The 26,201-nt window shown below is 40.1% G+C and overlaps 1 protein-coding gene across 1 annotated transcript in view; it reads left to right on the top strand.

Annotated features, from left to right (window-relative positions):
* Positions 1–26,201, top strand: part of ABHD3 (abhydrolase domain containing 3, phospholipase) — a 334,056-nt gene that overhangs the window by 204,774 nt on the left and 103,081 nt on the right. Inside the window, exon 6 of the mRNA XM_053714971.1 lies at positions 15,307–15,480. Coding sequence (XP_053570946.1) covers positions 15,307–15,480 — 174 coding nt within the window. The remainder of the gene's footprint in view (positions 1–15,306; positions 15,481–26,201) is intronic.

Here is a 26,201-nt window from a genome sequence, read left to right as displayed (position 1 = left end):
TATACAGTATATCTATCTATCTATCTATCTATCTATCTATCTATCTATCTATCTATCTATATATATATATATATATATATATATATATATATATATATATATATATATATAAATTCCTCTAGGTACATTTGCACACAATTTTTTAAGGAACTTGTCAGGAAGGTTGTTCCAAACATCTTGGAGAACTAACCACAGTTCTTCTGTGAATTTAGGCAGCCTCAGTTGCTTCATGTCTTTTCATCCCAGACAGACTCAATGATGTTGAGGTGAGGCTCTGTGGGGGCCAAACCATCACATGTAAGGCTCCTTGTTCTTTTTTAATCTGAAGATAGTTCTAAATGACTTTGGCTGTATGTTTGAGGTTATTGTCATGCTACAGAATACATTTGGAGCCAATCAGATGCCCTCCTGACGGTGTTGCATGATGGATAAGTATCTGCCTGTACTTTTCAGCATTGAGGAGACCATTACTTCTGACCATATCCCCAACTTGCAAAGAACCTCCACCATGCTTTTCTGTTGGCTGCAGACACTCATTCTTGTACCGCTCTCCAGCCTTCACCGAACAACCTACCTTCTGCTACAACCAAATGTTTCAAATTTTGACTCAACAATTTAGAGCACCTGCTGCCATTTTTCTGCATCCCAGTTCCTATGTTTTTATGCATAGTTGAGTTGCTTGGCCTTGTTTCCATGTCACAGGTATGGCTTTTTCACCAGAAGTCTTCCATAAAGATCAAATCTGACCAGAATTCTCCAGACAGTATATGAGTGTACCAGGGTTCCACTGAGTTTTGCCAATTTTGAGCTTACGACACTGCTGGACATCTTCTGAATGTGAAGGGAAGTAAGCATGATGTGTCTTTCGACTTTCATCTGCCTCACTACGTTTTCTTAGTCAACCACTACTTGCTTGGAGCTTGGACAATACATCTGAAAAACTCTGCCTGATGCAGCATAATTACCTTGTGTTTTGTTGCTGTATCCATCTTGCCATTGTCTGATATAATTGGTTAATCATGCACCTGACTATGTGCCTACAAAATCCCTGATCCCTGCAAATGTGCATACAAGAATTGATGGTGTTTTGAAGGCAAAGGGTGGTCACACCAAATATTGATCTGATTTAGATTTTTCTTTTTTTCACTCACTTTGGGCCAGAGTATGAGTGGAATGCAAGTGTTTACGCATGAGTGATAAGGGGTTTATTGCGGGTGTTGGTGCTCATCGGGCTTATTGCTCATGTTACGAGTTTAAAGTAAACGCGATCTCTTGAGCACAATTGCAATTTATGCCAGAATGATTACTGCGACTTCAGAGCTCTGATTAACTGTTTCGTGAAACAAAAAGGTTGTACAAAATTCTGCTATGTGAAAAACATTGGAATGTGAAATATTCATATTATCATGTTTGGTTTGTGCATATGAGAATATGCGATCAGGTTTGTTTGTGAGTGAGGTGTTTTTTTCACTTTTTTTCTCCATTGACTTCTAAAGGGGGGATATGTGAACGCACACGCAATATTGTAAGTTCGGCTTTTTCCACTAGTCGGGTAAGAGCGCAAGCGAAAACAGTTTACTTTCAACTCATAATACGAGTGCAACCTGACGCGCGCAAAAAGCTTACATGTAGCGCAATCGATGCTCGAGCGTTAATTAGTGCTGCAGTTGTAATCTGGCCCTTTGTATTCTGTTAATTGATAAAAAATCAACTATTAACATTTATAATTTTGAAAGCATTTTTACATTACAGCATTTTATCACACACACACACATATATACAGTTTATATATATTTTTATATATATATATATATATATATATATATATATATATATATATATATATATATATATATATATATATGTGTGATGCGGGAATCCATACATGGACCCGTTGCTCAGTGTGCCTAGAGGGATATGGCTGCACCTCACTGACGAGGCCCACAATATGCTGAAACATACTGGGGTTTTGGTCTGGGGTTTTGCTGTTTCTCTCTTTCAGAGATGGATTGCCTTGTATTTCGGGGCTGGACTGTACTGTGAAGTCAGGATCAGACTGATATGCTTCAGGAAAGTTCTTCTCTGTGAAAGGCACATGTTGAGCAAAAAGAGGCTGCTTCTTGGGTGGTAAACTAACCATGGAACAAGCTATTATGCTATTGTTCGTTTCCAGGTTGAGTGCTTCTCTCTTTTTATTTATGCAAATTATGACACTTAGGGAAGTCTCCCTAAGTGTGATGTGGGAATTCAGACATGGACCGTTGCTCAGTGTGCCTAGAGGGATATGGCTGCACCTCACTGACGAGGCCCACAATAGGCTGAAACGTACGTCTGGGGTTTTGCTGTTTCTCTCGTTCAGAGAGGGTTTGCCTGGTATTTCAGGGCTGGACTGTACTGTGAAGTCAGGATCAGACTGATATGCTTCAGGAAAGTTCTTCTCTGTGAAAGGCACACGTTGAGCTGCTTCTTGGGTGGTAACTAGCCATTGAACAAGCTATTATGCTATTGTTCGTTTCCAGGTTGAGCGCTTCTCTCTTTTTATTTTTATATATATATGCTAGATAAAGGATTGCACTCACAGGTCTTTCTTGAAAATAAGTCAAACAAACTTTAATGTAACGTTTTCGGGGATCTAGTCCCCTTCGTCAACATACAACAGTGAATAAACACAAGTCATTTATAGTGATGTGCAAACAAACTTAGCTCTTACCAAATGGCGCCAAAATTTCGTAAATGTAACGCATCTTGCGTTCCACTGAACAACCAGAACCGGAAGTGTAGTATCGTCACTTCCGGCCGTGCGTATCGTGTCAATATTCAAATGTCAAATTTTTTTATTACAACCTATTATGCAAATTGAGAAACAGTACATGCATATAAACATACAGGTAAAGCCATAATATTCTCCATAGTGTACACAGAAAAAAAGGGGGGAATGACCGATATCTTAGCAACCCACTATACAGACGGTTGCCATGGATACGGCTAATCCACAATCTGTCACATAAAAAATGCCTGTAGTGATTATACATAAGTGTAACCTATATACATGTGAAATATTACACTGATTTGTTATAAAAAAGGAATAGCAATCCTGGACAGAGGCTCTAAATTACATGAAACATCCTATTTGCCATAAGAGATACATGATGTATATTAGAATTAGGCCCTGTTCCTGTTGCCATACTGAATATAAAAATAAAATAAAAAAAATAATAAAGGAAATTAAGGCTATATCGTATCATTGTGTGGCATAATTAGTATCCTTCACTGCAACCATTTGGATATAAAATAAAGATCATATTGCCAAAATGTAGTGACCTTACTGGTCTGACAAGCCTAGAACAAGAGTCTATTGGCTAGGTTAGACAGAATATATATGTAAAGCATAGTGTGTCTCAGATAGACCCTGTGGAATAGTACCCAACATAAAGTGATCACAGTAACGGGCCACCAGTGTTATTGGTCAATACTATTTATCTCAACAGTATCTATTCCCTAGTATCTATAGTGGGTTGCTAAGATATCGGTCATTCCCCCCTTTTTTTCTGTGTACACTATGGAGAATATTATGGCTTTACCTGTATGTTTATATGCATGTACTGTTTCTCAATTTGCACAATAGGTTGACAATTTTGACATTTGAATATTGACACGATACGCACGGCCGGAAGTGACGATACTACACTTCCGGTTCTGGTTGTTCAGTGGAACGCAAGATGTGTTTCATTTACGAAATTTTGGCGCAGTTTGGTAAGAGCTAAGTTTGTTTGCACATCACTATAAATGACTTGTGTTTATTCACTGTTGTATGCTGACGAAGGGGACTAGATCCCCGAAAACGTTACATTAAAGTTTGTTTGACTTATTTTCAAGAAAGACCTGTGAGTGCAATCCTTTATATAGTATATCTCATAGCATCATTGCACCCAGGCAGTTGACACAAGGTGGGCTGAGCTGAAGTTTAGTTATGTGTATATATATATAATTCAGAAAAGAGAGTGCCCACACCGGGTCTTTTTGCCAATTTTTTAATCTGCAAAAGTAAACGTTTTCGGGGGTTTAGCCCCTTCCTCAGACTTACATCAAAATACATTATAAGTCTGAGGAAGGGGCTAAACCCCCGAAAACGTTCACTTTTGCAGAATAAAAAATTGGCAAAAAGACCAGGTGAGTGCACTTTTCTGAATTATATGCAACTTTCTGCTGCACCCTGGGCACCACAGTCATCTGGAGTGCTTGTCTGTATACCTATCTATCTATCTATCTATCTATCTATCTATCTATCTATCTATCTAATATATATATATATATATATATATAATTGACAGGCGTGCATTCAGTGGAAATTTGTGAAAACTTGCATTATTTTGCACAAAAATCAAATGTGACGTTTCAGGGATCTCACGCATTCATCAGAAAAAGTGAAATGAAAAAAACATAACAAGCTATTTAGGGTTAGATTATAAGTTGAGCACAAAATATCGCTTTCGCTCAACTTAGTTATATCAGCTCACGCAAATGTAAGCTGGCATTACAAGTTAGGTGCATTGCGAACGTGACCTCGTGTTTGCATTGCACGGAAGCATTGCAATCACGAGAGAGTGCTTCCATAGGCTCCACTGGGAGCCTCGTTCTCATACTGTGAAACACAGCATTAGAACTAGCTCAGCGAAGGGGGTAAGTCGCACAGAGATGGGCAGCAGATTGTAAATATATGAATATATACATATATATTTATGTGTTATTACGTGTGTATACACATATTAACACATAAATATATATGTAAATAACCATATACATATATATTTACAGGGAACACACAGTTCCCATAGACTGCTATGTAAAGGCACTTTTCAGTGCCGTTTTGTTTTTCTAACACCCCACCCTTATAATTAAAAATAAAAAAGGGTCCTTTTTTAATAATAAAAAAAAAAGAATATTCTTTAGTTTGGGGCCAATTGGGAGTAATTTTGAAAATTAACCAGAGGTTTGACCTTTGGTTAATTTTCTGAGCACTAATTACTACCGTGAGTAGCGGTAGCAATAACCATCCACTTGTAAATAGTGCTCCACTAATGTAGGCCTTAATGTTTGTTCATTTTCACTTTGTCTGATGAAGGGGTGAGATCCCTGAAATGTTTTCTGTGCAAAATTAAGCACGTTTTCACAAATTCCAGTGAGGGCACGCCTGTCGTGGATTTATGACAATTACTTTGCTTGCACCCTGGTTGTTGACCTCAAGGTGAGAGCCCACTCTTTCGGACTATATATATATATATATATATATATATATATATATATATATATATGTAGCAGTAACAATAACCAGCCACTTGTAAATAGCGCTCCACTAATCTAGGCCTTAATGTTTAATGTTTGTTCATTTTCACTTTGTCTGATGAAGCGGTGAGATCCCTGAAATGTAACGTTTGATTTTTGTGCAAAATTAAGCACGTTTTCACAAATTCCAGTGAGGGCACGTCTGTCGTGGATTTATGACAAATAATTTGCTTGCACCCTGGTGGTCGACCTGAAGGTGAGAGCGCACTCTTTCGGAATATATACAGGGAGTGCAGAATTATTAGGCAAGTTGTATTTTTGAGGATTAATTTTATTATTGAACAACAACCATGTTCTCAATGAACCCAAAAAACTCATTAATATCAAAGCTGAATAGTTTTGGAAGTAGTTTTTAGTTTGTTTTTAGTTATAGCTATTTTAGGGGGATATCTGTGTGTGCAGGTGACTATTACTGTGCATAATTATTAGGCAACTTAACAAAAAACAAATATATACCCATTTCAATTATTTATTTTTACCAGTGAAACCAATATAACATCTCAACATTCACAAATATACATTTCTGACATTCAAAAACAAAACAAAAACAAATCAGTGACCAATATAGCCACCTTTCTTTGCAAGAACACTCAAAAGCCTGCCATCCATGGATTCTGTCAGTGTTTTGATCTGTTCACTATCAACATTGCGTGCAGCAGCAACCACAGCCTCCCAGACACTGTTCAGAGAGGTGTACTGTTTTCCCTCCTTGTAAATCTCACATTTGATGATGGACCACAGGTTCTCAATGGGGTTCAGATCAGGTGAACAAGGAGGCCATGTCATTAGATTTTCTTCTTTTATACCCTTTCTTGCCAGCCACGCTGTGGAGTACTTGGACGCGTGTGATGGAGCATTGTCCTGCATGAAAATCATGTTTTTCTTGAAGGATGCAGACTTCTTCCTGTACCACTGCTTGAAGAAGGTGTCTTCCAGAAACTGGCAGTAGGACTGGGAGTTGAGCTTGACTCCATCCTCAACCCGAAAAGGTCCTACAAGCTCATCTTTGATGATACCAGCCCAAACCAGTACTCCACCTCCACCTTTTTTGGCGCCTGAGTCGGACTGGAGCTCTCTGCCCTTTACCAATCCAGCCACGGGCCCATCCATCTGGCCCATCAAGACTCACTCTCAATTCATCAGTCCATAAAACCTTAGAAAAATCAGTCTTGAGATATTTCTTGGCCCAGTCTTGACGTTTCAGCTTGTGTGTCTTGTTCAGTGGTGGTCGTCTTTCAGCCTTTCTTTCCTTGGCCATGTCTCTGAGTATTGCACACCTTGTGCTTTTGGGCACTCCAGTGATGTTGCAGCTCTGAAATATGGCCAAACTGGTGGCAAGTGGCATCTTGGCAGCTGCACGCTTGACCTTTCTCAGTTCATGGGCAGTTATTTTGCGCCTTGGTTTTTCCACACGCTTCTTGCGACCCTGTTGACTATTTTGAATGAAACGCTTGATTGTTCGATGATCACGCTTCAGAAGCTTTGCAATTTTAAGAGTGCTGCATCCCTCTGCAAGATATCTCACTATTTTTGACTTTTCTGAGCCTGTCAAGTCCTTCTTTTGACCCATTTTGCCAAAGGAAAGGAAGTTGCCTAATAATTATGCACACCTGATATAGGCTGTTGATGTCATTAGACCACACCCCTTCTCATTACAGAGATGCACATCACCTAATATGCTTAATTGGTAGTAGGCTTTCGAGCCTATACAGCTTGGAGTAAGACAACATGCATAAAGAGGATGATGTGGTCAAAATACTCATTTGCCTAATAATTCTGCACTCCCTGTATATATATATATATATATACTGTATATATACAATGGGTATTGAAAAGAATCCCCCCCCCCTTGAAAATAATCACATTTTGTTGCTTTGCAGCCTGAAATAAAAACAGACACAGTTTTTGTTTATCCAGTTGTAGTTACTCAACTTATAACATCCAAGTGAAAGATATAACACCAACATGTCAGACAAAAATAAAGACAATTCAAAAACAGAATCGCTGAGTTGGAAAAATGATCACCCCCTTGTGTCAGTATTTTGTTGAACCACATTTTGCTTTAATTACATCCTTTAGTTCAGGGGTGGGCAAGAGGTAGATTGCGGTCTACCAGTGGACCGCGAGTGAATTTTGAGGTGACCGCCTGGAAGATTTCAAAAGTCTGCATAATAAGAGAAACATTTCTCATACATCCAAATTATGAGTGAAGAGCCTCGTCACCGTAGATATATGAGAAATGTTTCTCTTATTCAGACTTTTGAAATCAGCTGTGAGTCTATGACAGGGGTATGTGAACTTCAGCATGCGGGATGCGGCTGTAGCTAAATTCGCTGCCCCAGCTTTGGTTACTGCCTGTCCCAAACTCTCCTACTTTTTGTCTCAAGAGTGGTCACAGGTCAGTCCATAGTACAGACTCTTCATGCACCAGGCTGAGATCCTGCTCGGTATCCCTGGGTTTGGCAGTACCAGGTCCTGCTCTGTCTGATATTCTGCTGCTACTTTGTAGTTCTGTCCTCCGTTACTTGTCACCAGGCTCTGCTGGGTGAATGGTCTGGTGTTGTTGTTTTTTCCCAGGGCCTGTTACTGCCCTTCAGGTTCTTTAACTTACTCTGTACCAGGCTTTGATGCTACTCTCTGAAATTAATTTGTAGAATGAGTCTGTCTATGATTGGCTGAGAATAGTTCATTGTCATCGTTGTACATAAGCTGTGGGTTTCCAATGTGTTCCAGGCTTGACTACTCCGCTAGCCCTAGACTTGAGCTGTCTTGTTTGTGCGGTACACAGATAAGGTTGTTTGATGTTCCCGGCGTGACGTAATGAAAGAGCTCTCGCAGTAAGTAAAGAGCGCGGCTGTATTTATTATTAAAGAGCGTGGCTGATTTTTAAAGCTGTATTATTTGTGACAAAAATACAATTTTCAGCCAACAGGTCCTATTTGTGGCAAAAATACAATTTTTAGCCAGCAACTGGTGTTTTTTTTTAGTTAGGTAGCCATGTCACTTGGAATAAAATTACAGGTAGACCTTGCCTTACAAAAGTCTGCCCACCCCAGCTTTAGTCTGTTTTGTTTATAGCACTGCGGAATCTGTTGGCGCTCTACAAATAACCAATAATAATAATAATAGTTGGGATATGTCTCTAACTTTGCACATCTAGACTGTGCAATATTTGCCCAATCTTCTTTGCAGAACTGCTCTGGTTCTGTTACATTTGATGGTGACCGTTTGTGTACTGCAGTCTTCAAGTCATGCCACAGATATTCAATAGGGTTTAAGTCTGGGCTCTGACTATGCCATGCAAGGATATTCACCTCTTTCTCCTTCAACTACTGTGTGGACATTTTTGCTGTGTGCTTTGGGTCATTGTCATGTTGGAAGGTAAACCTTCTTCCCATTGACAACCTCCTGGCAGAGGGCACCAGATTTTTTTCAAGAATTTGACGGTATTTTGCCCCATTCATTATTCTTTCTATCCTGACAAGTGCTCCAGTGCCTACTGCAGAGAAACATCCCCATAACAGGATATTACAACCATGCTTTACTGTGTGTATGGTGTTATTTGGATGGTGAGCTGTATTGGATTTCTTCCAGACATATTGTTTGGTGTTGAGGCCAAATAATTGAATTTTAGTCTCATCTGAGCATAACACCTTTTTCCATGTGGCCTCAGAATCTCCTAGGTGTGTTATGGCAAAGCTCAGTCATGACTGCATGTGGCCTGTCTTGAGGAGTGGCTTTTGTTTTGTAACCCTCCCATACAAGCCACATTTGTGGAGAATTTGTGATATTGTTGACCACTCTTTGTCATAAATTCCTACAACTGCTTCAGAGTTGCTGTGGGCTTCTTGGTAGCCTCTCTGACCAGTTTCCTCCTGGCTCTTTCATCCAGTTTGGAGCGACGTCCTGATCCAGAGAGGGTCTGTGTTGGCATTGATAAAGCCCTTGATATGTTCTTGTATCCATCTCCTGACTTGTGCCTGTCCACAACTTTATCTCGGAGATCTTTTGACAGTGCCTTGCCACCCATAGTTGATTGTTTGCTTCAGTTGCAGTATTAGCGACTGAGATGCTCCAAGAAAGCTCTTTTAATGCTGAGCTAAACAATATGCCCGCAGCTGATCACAGTTGAAGGTTAAATTGTGTGTGCCGTTAAGGTGATTAGCTACACCTGATTGAGTTTACAAGTAATTTTAGGAGGGGACGATCCTTTTTCCAACTCAGTGATTCTGTTTTTGAATTGTCTTTATTTTTGCCTGACATGTTGGTGTTATATCTTTCACTTGGATGTTATAAGTTGCACTGAGTAATTACAACAGGAAAAACAAAAACTGTGCCTCTCTTTATTTCAGGCTGCAAAGCAACAAAATGATTTTGTTGCTTTGATTCTTTTCAAGGGGGGTGATTCTTTTCAATACCCACTGTGTATATATATATATATATATATATATATATATATATATGTATATATATATATATATATATGTATATATATATATATATATCCTCCCAAGAAGAACAAGCACATCAAACAATTTTTCCAGTAGCCAGGGTGCACTTTAACGATTATCCACAAGTCCAGCAAAAAAAGGCACTCACTGTTTACATAAAAAATAACTTTTAATAAGATTCCAAGAGTTAAAACGACATAACGTTTCGGTGTTTAAAAAACACCTTTGTCAAATGTCACATAGTCAATTAGCAACCCAATAACCAAAAAACTCACCTACCATACACAAACACACGCCGCCTTATATACACAGATCCATTTGTGTTCCTGAATGCGATCTACTGATCACGTCGTGACGTCATCACGCAACGTAACTATGCGTTACAACACCGGCCAATCACGCTATCACCTGTAACTATGGAGACCGGTGCACAATGCCTCCCTCATAATGCTAAGCTGACTTACGATATGCAGCTAGATTAAAGCACTATGTAAGCACAAGTGCCCATATTAGTCATATGTGTAACGGTAATAGTCAGGTACTGCTGGCCCAAGTGTGAGATGTTAATTGCAAATCAGGAGCACAAAATAGAGTTAAAAACAAAATTTATCCTAAACTATAAGTAAACATATATCGTCCTATATAAACAGCAGAGGTATAGAGAATTACCAATTAATATGTTCAAATAATTATGGTCATCACATAGTTATGAATTTGGACAGAGGACTAAATTAAACTTAACCTATGTATATACAATAATCGCCCCCTTCATATCACTTAAAGTATGTGTAGAAACCCGTGGGTACCCACTAGGATGAAGATCCATGTGAATAATTTCGGGTAGCCTTACATAAATCCGTGGCTGATAAATTCCGATGCAGTCATTTAGTATAGTACGGTCCGAAGTCAAGGACAGTATTCAGTCCCTTAGGGACCAATGTGTCCAACATGTGAATCCATTTTGTTTCCACTTGTAGCAACCTCTTATCCCTGTTACCACCTCTCTTCAGTGGGGGTACATGGTCAATCAACATTGACCTAAGGCTGGATAAACTGTGATTGTGTTCAGCAAAGTGCCGAGCCACTGGTTGTTCCGAATCCCCTTCTTTTAACGCTTCATGAATTGCAACGGTGATTTGCCATCCGGTCCCTGAAACTTGTTATTGTTTTGCCAATATAAACCAAAGAACACGGACAAATTAACATGTAGATGACATATGTGCTGGTGCACGTTAATCTGTGTCGGATGGTGTATCGCTTGTTGGTATGCGGGTGTTGGAACGTCTGGCCTCTCAGCATGGTGTTGTATGTGATACTACTTCCACATGTGAAGCATCCCTGTCTGGACGTCTTTAGCCAGGTATCCTTTTGATAGCAATCATTTGGGTCGGTTTTCACCAATAAATCCCTTAAATTCTCTGCTCTGCGGTAGACCATCCTTGGTGGTTGCATTCTCTGAAAAGGGAGAGTTGGATCTGTTTCCAGGATTGGCCAATGTTGTTGTGCCGAATTCTTAAGCGTGCCACTTGTAGGGGTATCATTAGTCAAAAATTCAAGTTCCTGTTCTGATAGTAGTCCCGATTCATGTCCCCTGTTGAGGCATTCATCAATGTGCTTTTTGAATATCTTACTTGGATTCCCCTTCAATTTAACATAGACATTAGAGTCAGATAATTGTCTAAAGGCCTCCGTCCTATAGTCAACATAGTCCTGTAGGACTATGGACCCGCCTTTATCCGCCGGGCGAATAACAATACTGTTATCGTTGCTCAATGTTTTAATGGTCTTCCTCTCATCAGAGTTCAAATTAGGGTAAGTAGGAAAAGGGGCTTTGTCTGAAACCTCATTACATAGCATTCTAGTGAAGTTCCTAATAGATGGATGTGTATTTACAGGTTCAAAAGATGATGGTTTTTTAAATTTAGTTACAGGTATTCTACTTTCATTTTTGAAATAATCCTTTAGTTTAAGCTGTCTCTGTAGCCTATGTATGTCTACAATAGAATTAAATTTGTCACATCTGGGCGTAGGTATAAATGATAAACCGCGATTCAAGACTGAAATCTCCATGTCACTCAGAGACCGACTACTCAAATTATATATAATGTTCACTTCTTTTTGGGTTGTTTTCTGCGATTTACGTCTACCTCTCCTGATGTGCGTGCTTCTGGATCTTTTGGGTTTATGGCCAGCTGTGGTTTTGCCGCTGACCTGGTAGCCACCCCAGAAAAAGACTGTGACTGGCTAGGTGGCTGTCTATCACTGTTGTCATTAGTGTCTGTATTGTTCTTTTCATTATCAGATGAATAACCACTAGTATCAACTAGACTAAGATTATTACGTGCACGTGTATTCCTACGTTTGAATCTATTGGAGGGTTCTTTAGAGAATGCAACCACCAAGGATGGTCTACCGCAGAGTGGAGAATTTAAGGGATTTATTGGTGAAAAACCGACCCGATTGAGTGCTATCAAAAGGATACCTGGCTAAAGACGTCCAGACAGGGATGCTTTACATGTGGAAGTTGTATCACATGCAACTCCATGCTGAGAGGCCAGACGTTCCAACACCCGCATACCAACAAGCGATACACCATCCGACACAGATTAACGTGCACCAGCACATATGTCATCTACATGTTAATTTGTCCGTGTTCTTTGGTTTATATTGGCAAAACAATAACGATTTCAGGGACCGGATGGCAAATCACCGTTGTGCAATTCGTGAAGCGTTAAAAGAAGGGGATTCGGAACAACCAGTGGCTCGGCACTTTGCTGAACACAATCACAGTTTATCCAGCCTTAGGTCAATGTTGATTGACCATGTGCCCCCACTGAAGAGAGGTGATAACAGGGATAAGAGGTTGCTACAAGTGGAAACAAAATGGATTCACATGTTGGATACATTGGTCCCTAAGGGACTGAATACTGTCCTTGACTTTGGACCGTTCTATACTAAATGACTGCATCCGAATTTATTAGCCACGGATTTATGTAAGGCTACCCGAAATTATTCACATGGATCTTCATCCTAGTGGGTACCCACGGGTTTCTACACATACTTTAAGTGATATGAAGAGGGCGATTATTGTATATACATCGGTTAAGTTTAATTTAGTCCTCTGTCCAAATTCATAACTATGTGATGACCATAATTATTTGAACATATTAATTGGTAATTCTCTGTTTTTAACTCTATTTTGTGCTCCTGATTTACGATTAACATCTCACACTTGGGCCAGCAGTACCTGACTATTACCGTTACACATATGACTAATATGGGCACTTGTGCTTACATAGTGCTTTAATCTAGCTGCATATCGTAAGTCAGCTTAGCATTATGAGGGAGGCGTTGTGTACCGGTCTCCATAGTTACAGGTGATAGTGTGATTGGCCGGTGTTGTAACGCATAGTTATGTTGCGTGATGACGTCACGACGTGATCAGTGGATCGCATTCAGGAACACAAATGGATCTGTGTATATAAGGCGGCGTGTGTTTGTGTATAGTAGGTGAGTTTTTTGGTTATTGGGTTGCTAATTGACTATATGACATTTGACAAAGGTGTTTTTTAAACACCGAAATGTTATGTCATTTTAACTCTTGGAATCTTATTAAAAGTTATTTTTTATGTAAACAGTGAGTGCCTTTTTTGCTGGACTTGTGTATATATATATATATATCCTATTATATAAAAGGCTAAGTGTGTTTGTCCGAAAGCTGTCATGCGCAGTAGAAACTGCGCGAGGACAAACACACCTGGCCTTCAAGAAGACTGACCTGGCTGGCATCTGGGTTGACAGTGTGTGATGGGGCGGGGCTGGCTGGGCGTGACGTGGGCGGGGAGATAGAGAGAGCAAAAGAGAGGCAGCAAAAGAGAGGGGGGAGAAAGGGGACAGAAAATAAAAAAGAGGGGAGAGAGAGCAAAAGAGGGGAGAGAAAGAGAGCGCAAAAGGGGGGGGGGGAGAGAGGGAGGAGAGCAAAAGAGATGGGAGAGAGAGAGAGCAAAAAAGAGGGGGGAGAGAGAGAAAAAGAGAGGGGAGAGAGCACAAAAGACATGGGAGAGGGAGCGCAAAAGAGAGGGGGGAAGAGAGGGGAGAGGGAGAGAAAAAGAGAGGGGAGAGAGAGAGAGCAAAAGAGAGGGTGAGAGAGAGCATAAGAGAGGGGGAGAGAGAGACAGCAAAAGATAGGGGGAAAGAGAGCAAAATAAAGGGGAGAGAGAGAGAGCAAAAGAGGGGGGAGAGAGAGAGCAAAAGAGAGGGGGGAGAGAGCGAGAGAGCAAAATAGGGGGGATAGAGAGAGCAAAAAAGGGGGGATAAAGAGAGCAAAAGACAGGGAGAGAGACAGCAAAAGAGAGGGGGAGAGCAAAAGAAAGAGAGAGAGAGAGAGCAAAACAGAGGGGAAGAGACAGCAAAGGAGAGGGGGAGAGAGAGCAAAGGAGAGGGGGGAGAGAGAGCAAAAGAGAGGGGAGAGAGAGTGCAAAAGAGAGGGGGGGAAGAGAGAGGAGAGAGAGAGCAAAAGAGAGGGGAGAGAGAGCGCACAAAAGTGAGGGGGAGAGAGAGAGAGCATAAGAGAGGGGGGAGAGAAAGAGCAAAAGAGAGGGGGAGAAAAAGAGCAAAAGTGAGGGGAGAGAGACAGCAAAAGTGAGGGGGAGAGATACAGCAAAAGAGAGGGGGGAAGAGAGCAAAAGAAAGGGGGGAGAGAGAGAGCAAATAAGGGGGATAGAGAGAGCAAAAGAGAGGGGGGAGAGAGAGGGCAAAAGAGAGGGGGGAGAGATAGAGAGAGCAAAAGACAGGGAGAGAGACAGCAAAAGAGAGGGGGAGAGAACAAAAGAAAGGGGGAGAGAGAGAGTAAAAGAAAGGGAGAGAGAGAGCAAAAGAGAGGGAGAGAGCGAGAGCAAAAGAGAGGGGAAGAGAGAGCGCAAAAGAGAGGGAGGAAAAGAGAAGGGGGAGAGAGATAGCGTAAAATAGAGAGGGGGGAGATAGAGAGCAGAAGAGGGGGAGAGAGAGAGCAAAAGAGAGGGTGGAGAGAGAGAGAGCAAGGGGTGGAGCCGCTGTACTGCAAAAAATGTCCCGTGTACACTGGCTTTAGGACTAGTGTATATATATATATATATATATATATATATATATATATATATATATATATATATATATATATATATATATATATATATATATAACTGAAAGAACTATAAAGGTTTTGTACCTGGAAATATATATGTATGTAACTAGGAACTGATGTAGATTGTATTGTGGAAAGGTAATTGGTCATGTCAGAATGAGGAATGGGTCTCGTGCAGGATAACTGGATAAAGAAGCTGACATAAGACTCTTAGATTATAAGATCACAATGCAGCAGGGCCCTCTAGCCATTGTGTCTCAGTTTGTATATCCCAGGTCTCTGGATTTTCAGCACCCTTTTTAACAAGTTTATAAGCATAAAGCACGTTGTAAATAAATGATTCAAGTGTACTGAACAAATTCTATTTGTTTGTTTTTTATGAATGTTTAGAATGCTGCTCCTGAACTACCTGGGGAAGACGGGGAGAGAGACCCCACTACAGGGAGCTGCTGCATTCTCTGCAGGGTGGGAGGTCTTTGAATCTGCTGTAACTCTTGAGAAACCTATTAACTGGATACTTTTTAACTACTATTTAACAACTTGTCTACAGGCATCAATTATCAGGTGAGCCCATGTTGATTAATATAGCTTAAAATATCAGGTGACAAATATTATTAGTCTTACTTGGTCCTGTATATTGGATCAGACTCTCCAGTTTTTTTTATTCTACAAAGTCCATTCACTAAAGCAGAAGATAGTAAATGCATATGAAAGTTATGAGCTATCCAGAGTATTAAGGCGCCAGCCACAAGTGTTTAGGAGCATGAGAAATAATTCATTTAAAGATATATATGAAGAATAATCTTTAATACTCATTGGGGCTGATTTATCAAGGCCGAATGGAGCCGGAAACATGAGTTAAGAATCAGCGGTCTTAAGACTGCTGCTCCTTAACTCGTCCGCCTGCTCTGAGGCGGTTGACAGAAATCCGCCCAATCGTATACGATCGGGTTGATTGACACCCCCTGCTAGCGGCCAAATGGCCGTGAATCTGCAGGGGCGGCATTGCACAAGCAGTTCTCCAGAACTGTTTGTGCAATGATAAATGCCGACAGCGTATGCTGTCGGCATTTATTGATGTCTGGCGGACATGATCGCTACAGCGGATCATGTCCGCCAGACACATGATTAATTGGCCCCATTGTCTGAAGTAAAAATGTTAGGAGGTATATACAGCTAATTGGCTTTTGATATTTGTCAAGCCCTGCACTAAATAATTCTGCATGATATGAGGTAGACAGTTCTGAGTAGTAAATCACTGCTCATATTAAACCGTATTTCACAATGATAATCTGTTTCCATTAGTTTGAATGTTTCCTATCTTCTCTCTAAATGTACTGCCCTTCAACTACAACCCTCAAGTTGTCAAATATCAAATTGTCTTCTGTCTTACTCACTGCCATGGTCACATGAGATCTGTTGTTTTAGAGCTCCATATCCCCATAATACACCCCTTTAGTTAGACCAAATAATATCCATAAATCACATTCTCATTGTTCCTCACTCTCCTATTAATTCTGACTACTTAAGATATCTCTTCTAGTACCTTTTCTCACAAAGTCCTAAATGTTGACAGCAATAGAATAACTGTAGAGGCTATGTCAAACTCATTTTGACAGATGGAAACGCCCATTTCTCCTCCCCTAATCCCAACCCTTCCACTCCCACTTTTAAGCCCCTTATTTATATGAATTTGATATTAAATTGATATATAAAAGTGTTTTTTTAATAAGGATTTGGATTAAAAGGGTTATAAAATGGTATAAAGCTTAAAGTGAAGGTAAACTTTGGTGAATGAAAGCCCGTTTTTTAAAAATACTATTAAAAACAGGGGCACTTTCATTCATCAAAGTTTACAAAGCAGCCGTTTTGTTAAAAAAATTACCTTTTTTTCTATTCACAGCTACAGCAGCTTCCATCTCCTGGAAATCCTCTATTCACACATCAGCAATGACTAATCCTGCTTCCTCCAATCACAGCTTTACCCCCAGGGTAGTCAGTGCCTGAGGCCATGCTGTGATTGGAGGAAGCCGGATTAGTCATTGCTGACGTGTGAATAGAGCATCTCTATGTGGGGGAAGCTGCTCTACCTGTGAAAAGAAAAAAAGGTAATTTTTTTTTAACAAAACGGCTGCTTTTTAAACTTTGATGAATGAAAGTGCCCCTATTTTTAATAGTATTTTTTAAAAAAACACGCTTTCATTCACCAAAGTTTACCTTCACTTTAATTATTGTGATATTTCTCTGATTAGGAAGGTTATAGAAGGGAATAAAGCTTTATTAACTTTATATTATTGTTGATTAGGACATTTATAAAGGGATATAAAGTTTAATTTTGATATTTATTTTTATATTAAAAATGCAGTTATAGTAAACAAGATGAAAATAAACTCATCTGATATAGCCAACAAGTGCATTAAGTAATATATTATTAATATGAAAATGTAAAAATCACTATATATATTAAGTGGTCACAATTAAAACACATTACTGTTGTAAACTGGTGGTAACATTAGTTGATAAATAAATGTGATGTATTAATGTTTATTTTTTGCTTTGTCATAAGAAGGCAAAAAACACCAGTCCTATATGTGTTTTTAAAAGATAAGCGAGAGTTTGCTTTTGTTTAGATAACCATGTGTGATGAAAATATGTTTAGTCATTATTTACACAACTTGCTTACTAAAAATTATGTCACAATCTTTTTTAAATAGTCTGTGAATCCAAATGACATTTGAGAGCAATATGATGATTTTTGCTTATTATTCTTATTATTATCATCAGGTATTTGTAGAGCGCCAACAGGTTCTGCAGCGCTATAAACATAGGTGGTATATAAAAAACAATTACAGGGATCAAATGGGTAGAGGGTCCTGCAGAGAGTTGCACTGTTGTAGTCGGCTCTTATGAAAGTGAACTACAAACAGCTGGGCTCATAGGCTTACATGATATGGGGTTTAAGGGGATAGCAGTGGAGATAGGAAGATTAGTGTAGGTTGTATGCATCCCTGAATAGTAGAGTCTTCAGGGAGCATTTGAAGCTTTTAAAACTAGGGCAGAGTCTTGTGGAGCGAGGTAGAGAGTTCCATAAGATGGGAGCCAGTCTGGAGAAATCTTGTAAATGGGAATGTGAGGAGGTAACAAGAGAGGAGGAGAGTAGGAGATCATTAGTGGAGCGAAGGGGACGGGAGGGAGAGTATCTAGAGACAAGGTCTGAGATGTAGGTGGGGGGGATAAAATTGAGGGCTTTGTGTGTCAGAGTGTGTTTAATCCTGGAGGCAAGAGGAAGCCAGTGAAGGGATTGGCAGAGAGGTGCAGCAGATGAAGAGCGACGTGTAAGGAAGATGAGCCTGGCAGAAGCATTCATTATGGATTGTAAAGGAGCTAGGCGGCAGCTAGGGAGACCAGAGAGTATGGAGTTGCAGTAGTCGAGGCGGGAAAGGATGAGAGAGTGGATTAAAATCTTAATTGTGTCTTGTGTAAGAAAATGTCTAATTTTAGCGATGTTTTTAAGGTGGAAGCGGCAGGCTTTAGCCAAGGACTGAATGTGAGGAGTGAAAGAAGATCTGAGTCAAGTGTGGCCCCAAGACATCGGGCATGTGAGGTTGGGGTAATGATGGAATTATCAACAGTTATAGAGACATGGGGGGGGGGGGGGTGGAGATTTTGGAAGAAGGGTAGAAAATAAGGAGCTCAGTTTTGGAGAGATTTAGCTTGAGGTAGTGAGAGGACATCCAAGATGAGATACGTAATGAGAAAAAATAATAGTCATTATTTAACAAAATGACGTATTAGATATGTCAGCATTTTTAACAAAATAACTTGTCAGAGCATATAAATAGCCCGTGTATTCAGAGAATTTTCATCATACAATGTGATGGAATGAAGACAGAGAATATAAAATTATTTAATTCACAGAAATGTTACATATATAGACACGCATACATACATGTGAGGTATTAAACAGACATGCACAGGTTGATTGAGGCATGTCCTGGCATGCCCATAGCTAAATAATAATAATTAAAATGGCGAATAGTATGAGTTAATCAATCAAACACAGTATAAAATTACAGTTTATACCATTTTATAACCCTTTTAATTGAATATCATTACACTTATTATACCCCTTTAATCAAAGAAAATAAAAATGATGCTTTATATCCTTTTATAACACTTTTAATCAAAGATAATATCACAATAATTAACCTTTATTCCCCGTTATATCTCTTTTAATTGAATACCATTATGTTTTATAGCCACTTTATATCCCTTTTAATTGAAGACAATATCAAAATTATACTGTATACCATTTTATATCCCTTTTAATGAAAAAAATATATCAGAATTAAACTTTATATCCTTTTATAACCTTCCTAATCGAAAAATATCACAATAATTTATATACTTTTATAACCCTTTTAATCCAAGGTAAAAAAACATTTCTTCTACAAGATACGACGAGTCCACGGATTTCATCCTTGCTTGTGGGATATTATCCTCCTGCTAACAGGAAGTGGCAAAGAGCACCACAGCAGAACTGTATATATAGCTCATCTCTTCCCCTCCACCCCCAGTCATTCTCTTTGCCTTTGTTATACTAGGAAGAGGTAAAGTGAGGTGTTAGTTTTAGTTTCTTCAATCAAGAAGTTTTTTATTTTTAAATGGTACTGGTGTGTACTATTTTCCTCAGGGAGATATGGAAGAAGATTGCTGCCCTGAGGTTGATGATCTTAGCAGTCGTAACTAAGATCCATGTTGGTTCCCACAGAGTGCTGAAGGTAGTGCAAGAGAAATCAGTGTGGAGAACGTTTGCATGCTACAAGCATTGAGGTATGTTCAGTCTTTTATTTCTGAGGAGACCTGTTATATCAGAATTGGCTGACATTTTATTCCCTGCAAGGGAAGGGGTAAGAAGTAGACCTGTACACAAAGGTTGTTACTTAAAATCCTGTGTTTAACGTTTTTTATTGACATAGTTCTGGGCTGAAGTGTTATAAAAAGGGACACTGGGAGAGGCAGCTTATCGTTTTATTTGAGACACAAATATCAGTATGGCTGCAGCATTACTGTGCTGTTATTTTTTTAGGAACCACATGGCTTTTCTTTCTAACCGCTTCCCATGCGGTATTACAGATTACTTGTTTGACGTCCATGATGGGCGGGGCCTATTTTCACGCGCTCAGACGCGCAGTATACTCTGACTGAGAAGAGAGCAGGCATTAGCTCCGGTTGGGCCTAAACTTATATTCTGATGACCGGATTGTTATAGAGTCGTTTTGCGGTACCCTAAGGGCAGGTAGGCGCCACAGAGGTGCAGGGGTCATTTTTTCAAACAAATTATATTTTTTGCTTTAAATGTCCTGTAAAGGTTAATTTAGCCCTTTGCTCTTAAGGTGCAATAATTTTTTGCCACATTGAGCATTTTTAAGCAGTTTTGGGAAATTTGTATGCTTTTTTATTTCTTAAAGGCGCAGTACATTTTTTTGTAAAATCATTGAAATCAATAAAGTGTTTAAAGACTATTGTGGTTATTGCTAGTCTGTTCAACATGTCTGACATTGAGGATACTAATTTCTCTATGTGTTTAGAAGCCATTGTGGAACCCCCGCTTACTTTGTATACTTCTTGTACTGAAAAGGCCTTACAATGTAAAAAGCATATTTTAGGTAAAGAAAGTGTGCCTAAGGATGATTCTCAGTCTGAAGAGAATCAGGATATGCCATCCAATTCTCCCCAAGTGTCACAACCTTTAACGCCCACACAAGCGACACCAAGTACCTCTAGTGCGTCTAATTCCTTTACTCTGCAGGAGATGGCTGCAGTTATGTCAACTACCCTTACAGAGGTATTATCTAAATTACCAGTGTTACAGGGTAAACGCAGTAGGTCAGGTATTGCTGTGAATACTGAAACCTCTGATGCTTTATTGGCTATTTCCGATGTACCCTCACAGTGTTCTGAGTTGGGGGTTAGGGAATTGCTGTCTGAGGGAGAACTTTCAGACCCAGGAAATATGTTACATCAGACCGATTCAGACGTTATGTCCTTTAAATTTAAGCTTGAACACCTCCGCCTGTTACTTAGGGAGGTTTAGCGACTCTGGATGATTGTGACCCTATTGTGATACCACCAGAGAAATTGTGTAAGATGGACAAATATCTAGAAGTGCCTACTTACACTGATGTTTTTCCGGTTCCTAAAAGAATGGAATGGGATAGACCAGGTATACCGTTCTCTCCGCCTCCTAATTTTAAGAAAATTTTTCCCATATCAGACACCATTCGGCTCGTGGCAAACGATCCCTAAGGTGGAGGGAGCTTTATCTACCCTGTCTAAGCGTACAACTATACCTATTGAGGACAGTTGTGCTTTCAAAGACCCTATGGATAAAAAGCTAGAGGGTCTTCTAAAGAAATTATTTATTCATCAGGGTTTCCTTTTACAACCTACGGCTTACATTGTTCCTGTAACTACTGCAGCAGCTTTTTGGTTTGATGCTCTAGAGGAGTCTCTGAAGGTTGAGACTCCATTAGATGACATTTTGGATAGAATTAAGGCTCTCAAGCTAGATAATTCTTTTATTACTGATGCCGCTTTTCAAATTGCTAAATTAGCGGCGAAAAATGCAGGATTTGCCATTCTAGCGCGTAGAGCGTTATGGCTCAAATCTTGGCCTGCTGATGTGTCATCAAAATCTAAACTTTTAGCTATTCCTTCTGAAGGTAAGACCCTATTCGGGCCTGAGTTAAAGGAGATCATTTCTGACATTACTGGAGGTAAAGTCCATACCCTTCCTCAGGATAAGTCTGTTAAAATGAGGGGTAAACAAACTAGTAGGGGGCAGACTTTTTTTCTTTGCTCAGGCTTGGGCAAGAGATGTTCAGGACCCCTGGGCGCTGGAAATTGTGACCCACGGGTATTAACTGGAATTCAAGGATTTCATCTTTCACAATTATCTGTAGACCAGATAAAAAGAGAGGCATTCTTACACTGTGTAAAATACCTCTCTACCATGGGAGTAATTTGTCCCATTCCAAAACCGGAACAGGGGTTTTACTCAAATCTTTTCGTGGTTCCCAAAAAAGAGGGAACTTTCAGACCCATTTTCGATCTCAAGTGTCTAAACAAGTTTCTCAGAGTCCCATCGTTCAAGATGGAGACTATACGAACTATCTTACCAATGATCCAGGAGGGTCAATATATGACTACCGTGGACTTGAAGGATGCTTACCTTCATATCCCTATCCACAAGGATCATCATCAGTTTCTAAGATTTGCCTTCCTGGACAAACATTATCAGTTCGTGGCTCTTCCCTTCGGGTTAGCCACAGCACCCAGAATCTTCACAAAGGTTCTAGGGTCTCTTCTAGCGGTTCTCAGACCGCGGGGTATAGCAGTGGTGCCTTATCTGGACGATATTCTGATTCAAGCGTCAACTTATCAATTGACAAAATCTCACACGGACATAGTATTGTCTTTCCTGAGAACTCATGGTTGGAAAGTGAACATAGAAAAGAGTTCATTAGTTCCACGGACAAGGGTTCCCTTCTTGGGGACTCTTATAGACTCAGTAGACATGAAAATATTTCTGACGGAGGTCAGAAAAACAAAGATTCTGAATACTTGCCGAGCACTTCAGTCCATTCATCAGCCTTCAGTGGCTCAGTGCATGGAGGTCATTGGATTAATGGTAGCGCCAATGGATATGATTCCGTTTGCCCGCTTTCATCTCAGACCACTGCAGCTGTGCATGCTCGGACAGTGGAATGGGGACTATGCAAATTTATCTCCTCAGAAAAATCTGGATCAAGATACCAGAGACTCTCTTCTTTGGTGGTTGTCGCTGGATCATCTGTCCCAGGGGACATGTTTCCGCAGACCCTCGTGGGTGATAGTGACAACGGACGCCAGTCTTCTGGGCTGGGGCGCAGTCTGGAATTCCCTGAAGTCTCAGGATGTTTGGACTCAGGTGGATTCTCTACTTCCAATCAATATCCTGGAGAGCAATATTCAATGCGCTTCAGGCATGGCCTCAGTTGGCTTCGGCCAAATTTATAAGATTCTAGTCGGACAACATCATGACTGTGGCCTATATCAATCATCAGGGGGGAACGAGGAGTTCCTTAGCGATGATAGAAGTATCCAAGATAATCCGATGGTCGGACGCCCACTCTTGTTATCTGTCGGCAATCTACATCCCAGGAGTAGAAAACTGGGAAGCAAATTTTCTAAGTCGGCAGACTTTTCATCCGGGGGAGTGGGAACTCCATCCGGAGGTGTTTGCTTCATTGATTCGCCAATGGGGCAGACCAGAACTGGATTTGATGGCATCTCGTCAGAATGCCAAACTTCCACGTTACGGATCCAGGTTGAGGGATCCACAGACCGAACTGATAGATGCCCTGGAAGTGCCTTGGTCGTTCAGCCTAGCTTATGTGTTTCCACCGTTTCCTCTCCTTCCACGCCTGATTGCTCGAATCAAACAGGAGAGAGCTTCAGTAATCCTGATAGCGCCTACGTGGCCACGCAGGACTTGGTATGCAGATCTAGTGGACATGTCCTCTCTACCACCGTGGAAACTTCCTTTGAGACAGGACCTTCTCATTCAAGGTCCGTTCCAACATCCAAATCTAATTTCTCTGCAGCTGACTGCTTGGAGATTGAACGCTTGATTCTATCTAAGCGAGGATTCTCTGATTCGGTCTTTGATACTTTGATACAGGCTCGAAAGCCTGTCACTAGAAAAATCTATCATAAGATATGGCGTAAATATCTTTATTGGTGTGAATCCAAGGGTTACTCATGGAGTAAAATTAGGATTCCTAGGATTCTGTCCTTTCTTCAAGAAGGATTGGAGAAAGGGTTATCAGCAAGTTCCTTAAAGGGACAAATTTCTGCTTTATCAATTTTGCTTCACAAACGTTTGGCAGATGTGCCAGATGTTCAGTCTTTTTGTCAGGCTCTATCTAGAATTAAGCCTGTATTTAGCCCAATTACTCCTCCCTGGAGTTTGAATTTAGTTATTCGAGTTCTTCAAGGGGTTCCGTTTGAACCCATGCATTCCATAGATATTAAATTGCTATCTTGGAAAGTTCTATTTTTAGTTGCTATTTCTTCTGCTCGAAGAGTTTCTGAGATTTCAGCATTACAATGTGATTCGCCTTATCTTATATTTCATTCTGATAAGGTGGTTTTACGTATCAATCCTGGATTTCTTCCTAAGGTTGTTTCAAATAAGAATATTAATCAGTAAATTGTTGTTCCTTCCTTGTGTCCTAATCCTTCTTCTAAGAAGGAGCGTCTGTTACATAATCTGGACGTGGTCCGTGCCTTGAAGTTTTACTTGCAGGCGACTAAGGATTTCCGTCAATCATCTTCATTATTCATCGTTTATTCTGGAAAGCGTAGGGGTCAGAAAACTACGGCTACCTCTCTTTCTTTTTGGCTGAAGAGTATCATCCATCTGGCATATGAGACTGCTGGACAGCAGCTTCCTGAAAGAATTACGGCTCATTCTACTAGGGCTGTGGCTTCCACATGGGCTTTTAAAACTGATGCTTCTGTTGAACAGATTTGTAAGGCTGCGACTTGGTCGTCCCTTCATACTTTTTCCAAATTTTACAAATTTGATACTTTTGCTTCTTCTGAGGCTGTTTTTGGGAGAAAAGTTCTTCAAACAGTGGTGCCTTCCGTTTAGGTCTCTGTCTTGTCCCTCCCTTTCATCCGTGTCCTGTAGCTTTGGTATTGTATCCCACAAGTAAGGATGAAATCCGTGGACTCGTCGTATCTTGTAGAAGAAAAGGATATTTATGCTTACCTGATAAATTGATTTCTTCTATGATACGAGTCCACGGCCCTCCCTGTCATTTTTAACACAGATTATATTTCATTTTATTTTACAAACTTCAGTCACTTCTGCACCTTTTAGCTTTTCCTTTCTCTTCCTAAACCTTCGGTGAATGACTGGGGGTGGAGGGGAAGGGAGGAGCAATATATACAGCTCTGCTGTGGTGCTCTTTGCCACTTCCTGTTAGCATGAGGATAATATCCCACAAGTAAGGATGAAATCCCACAAGTAAGGATGAAATCTATGCATTTTTTCACTTCTATTTTAAGTCCCAAAATTTACCCTTATACAAATGACCTACGTCCTCTACCCTCAAAATTATTACTGGAAAACTGCCTTACTCACTTTCAGTCCTATAGTTAATTTACTAGATTCTATGGAATCTGCATTATGTAAAGCCCCACTGAAACATTGTAAACAATGTACTAAACAATGTACTAAGTGCCCAAACAAAGATACGTTTTCTGATTTATCATCCCTGTGCTTTTCTGGCACGTCTTCATTTCTTCTGTATAAGTGAGTCAGGGTACCAGGTGAGTAAGGGTTTCAGACTTAGAGGCCTATTTATCAAAGGTCTTGCCTACCTGATCCGACAGTGTGGATCAGTGCGCCAGAAACACAGGCCCATAAGCTCCATACAGAGCTTGATAAATGGGCCTCATTGGCTCTCTTTTCATCTTTATTTACAGTTCATCAATCAGTTATTTAATAACCTATAATGGATTTTACTAAAATATCAAATACATTACCTCCATCTCTTCATCTAAAAATAAACATTTTAAAGACAGACGCCTAGATTTAGAGTTTTGTCGGTAACGACCCGAGTAGCTAACGCATGCTTTTTTCCCCCCGCACCTTTTAAATACTGCTGGTATTTAGAGTTCACAGAATGGCTGCGTTAGGCTCCAAAAAGGGAGCGTAGAGCATAATTTACCGCCACTGCAACTCTCAATACCAGCAGTGCTTACGGACGCGGCCAGCTTCAAAAACGTGCTCGTGCACGATTCCTCCATAGAAAACAATGGGGCAGTTTGAGCTGAAAAAAAACCTAACACCTGCAAAAAAGCAGCGTTAAGCTCCTAACGCAGCCCCATTGTTTCCTATGGGGAAACACTTCCTAAGTCTGCACCTAACACCCTAACATGTACACCGAGTCTAAACACCCCTAACCTTACACTTATTAACTGAAAAAATATAAAATGAAATTAGAGGCGCCCTCATATACTAGCTGCTATTAAATTGCCAGTATTGATTTGCTATGCACTGCAACAAAGTGATAATCGTGAGACCTATCACTAATTGCTATGATATATAGCAATGCAATATGTATTGTAAAAACAAAATGACAACCTATATATATATATATATATATATAAATTGATCGACTTGAAAGATAATACTGTATATGTAATATACTACAATGATATGACTATCT

This window comes from Bombina bombina, chromosome 5, assembly GCF_027579735.1.
Source record: "Bombina bombina isolate aBomBom1 chromosome 5, aBomBom1.pri, whole genome shotgun sequence".
Classification (NCBI taxonomy): Eukaryota; Metazoa; Chordata; class Amphibia; order Anura; family Bombinatoridae; genus Bombina; species Bombina bombina.
The sequence above is the reverse complement of the archived record's forward strand: the minus strand, read 5'-3'. Positions and strand labels throughout refer to the sequence as shown.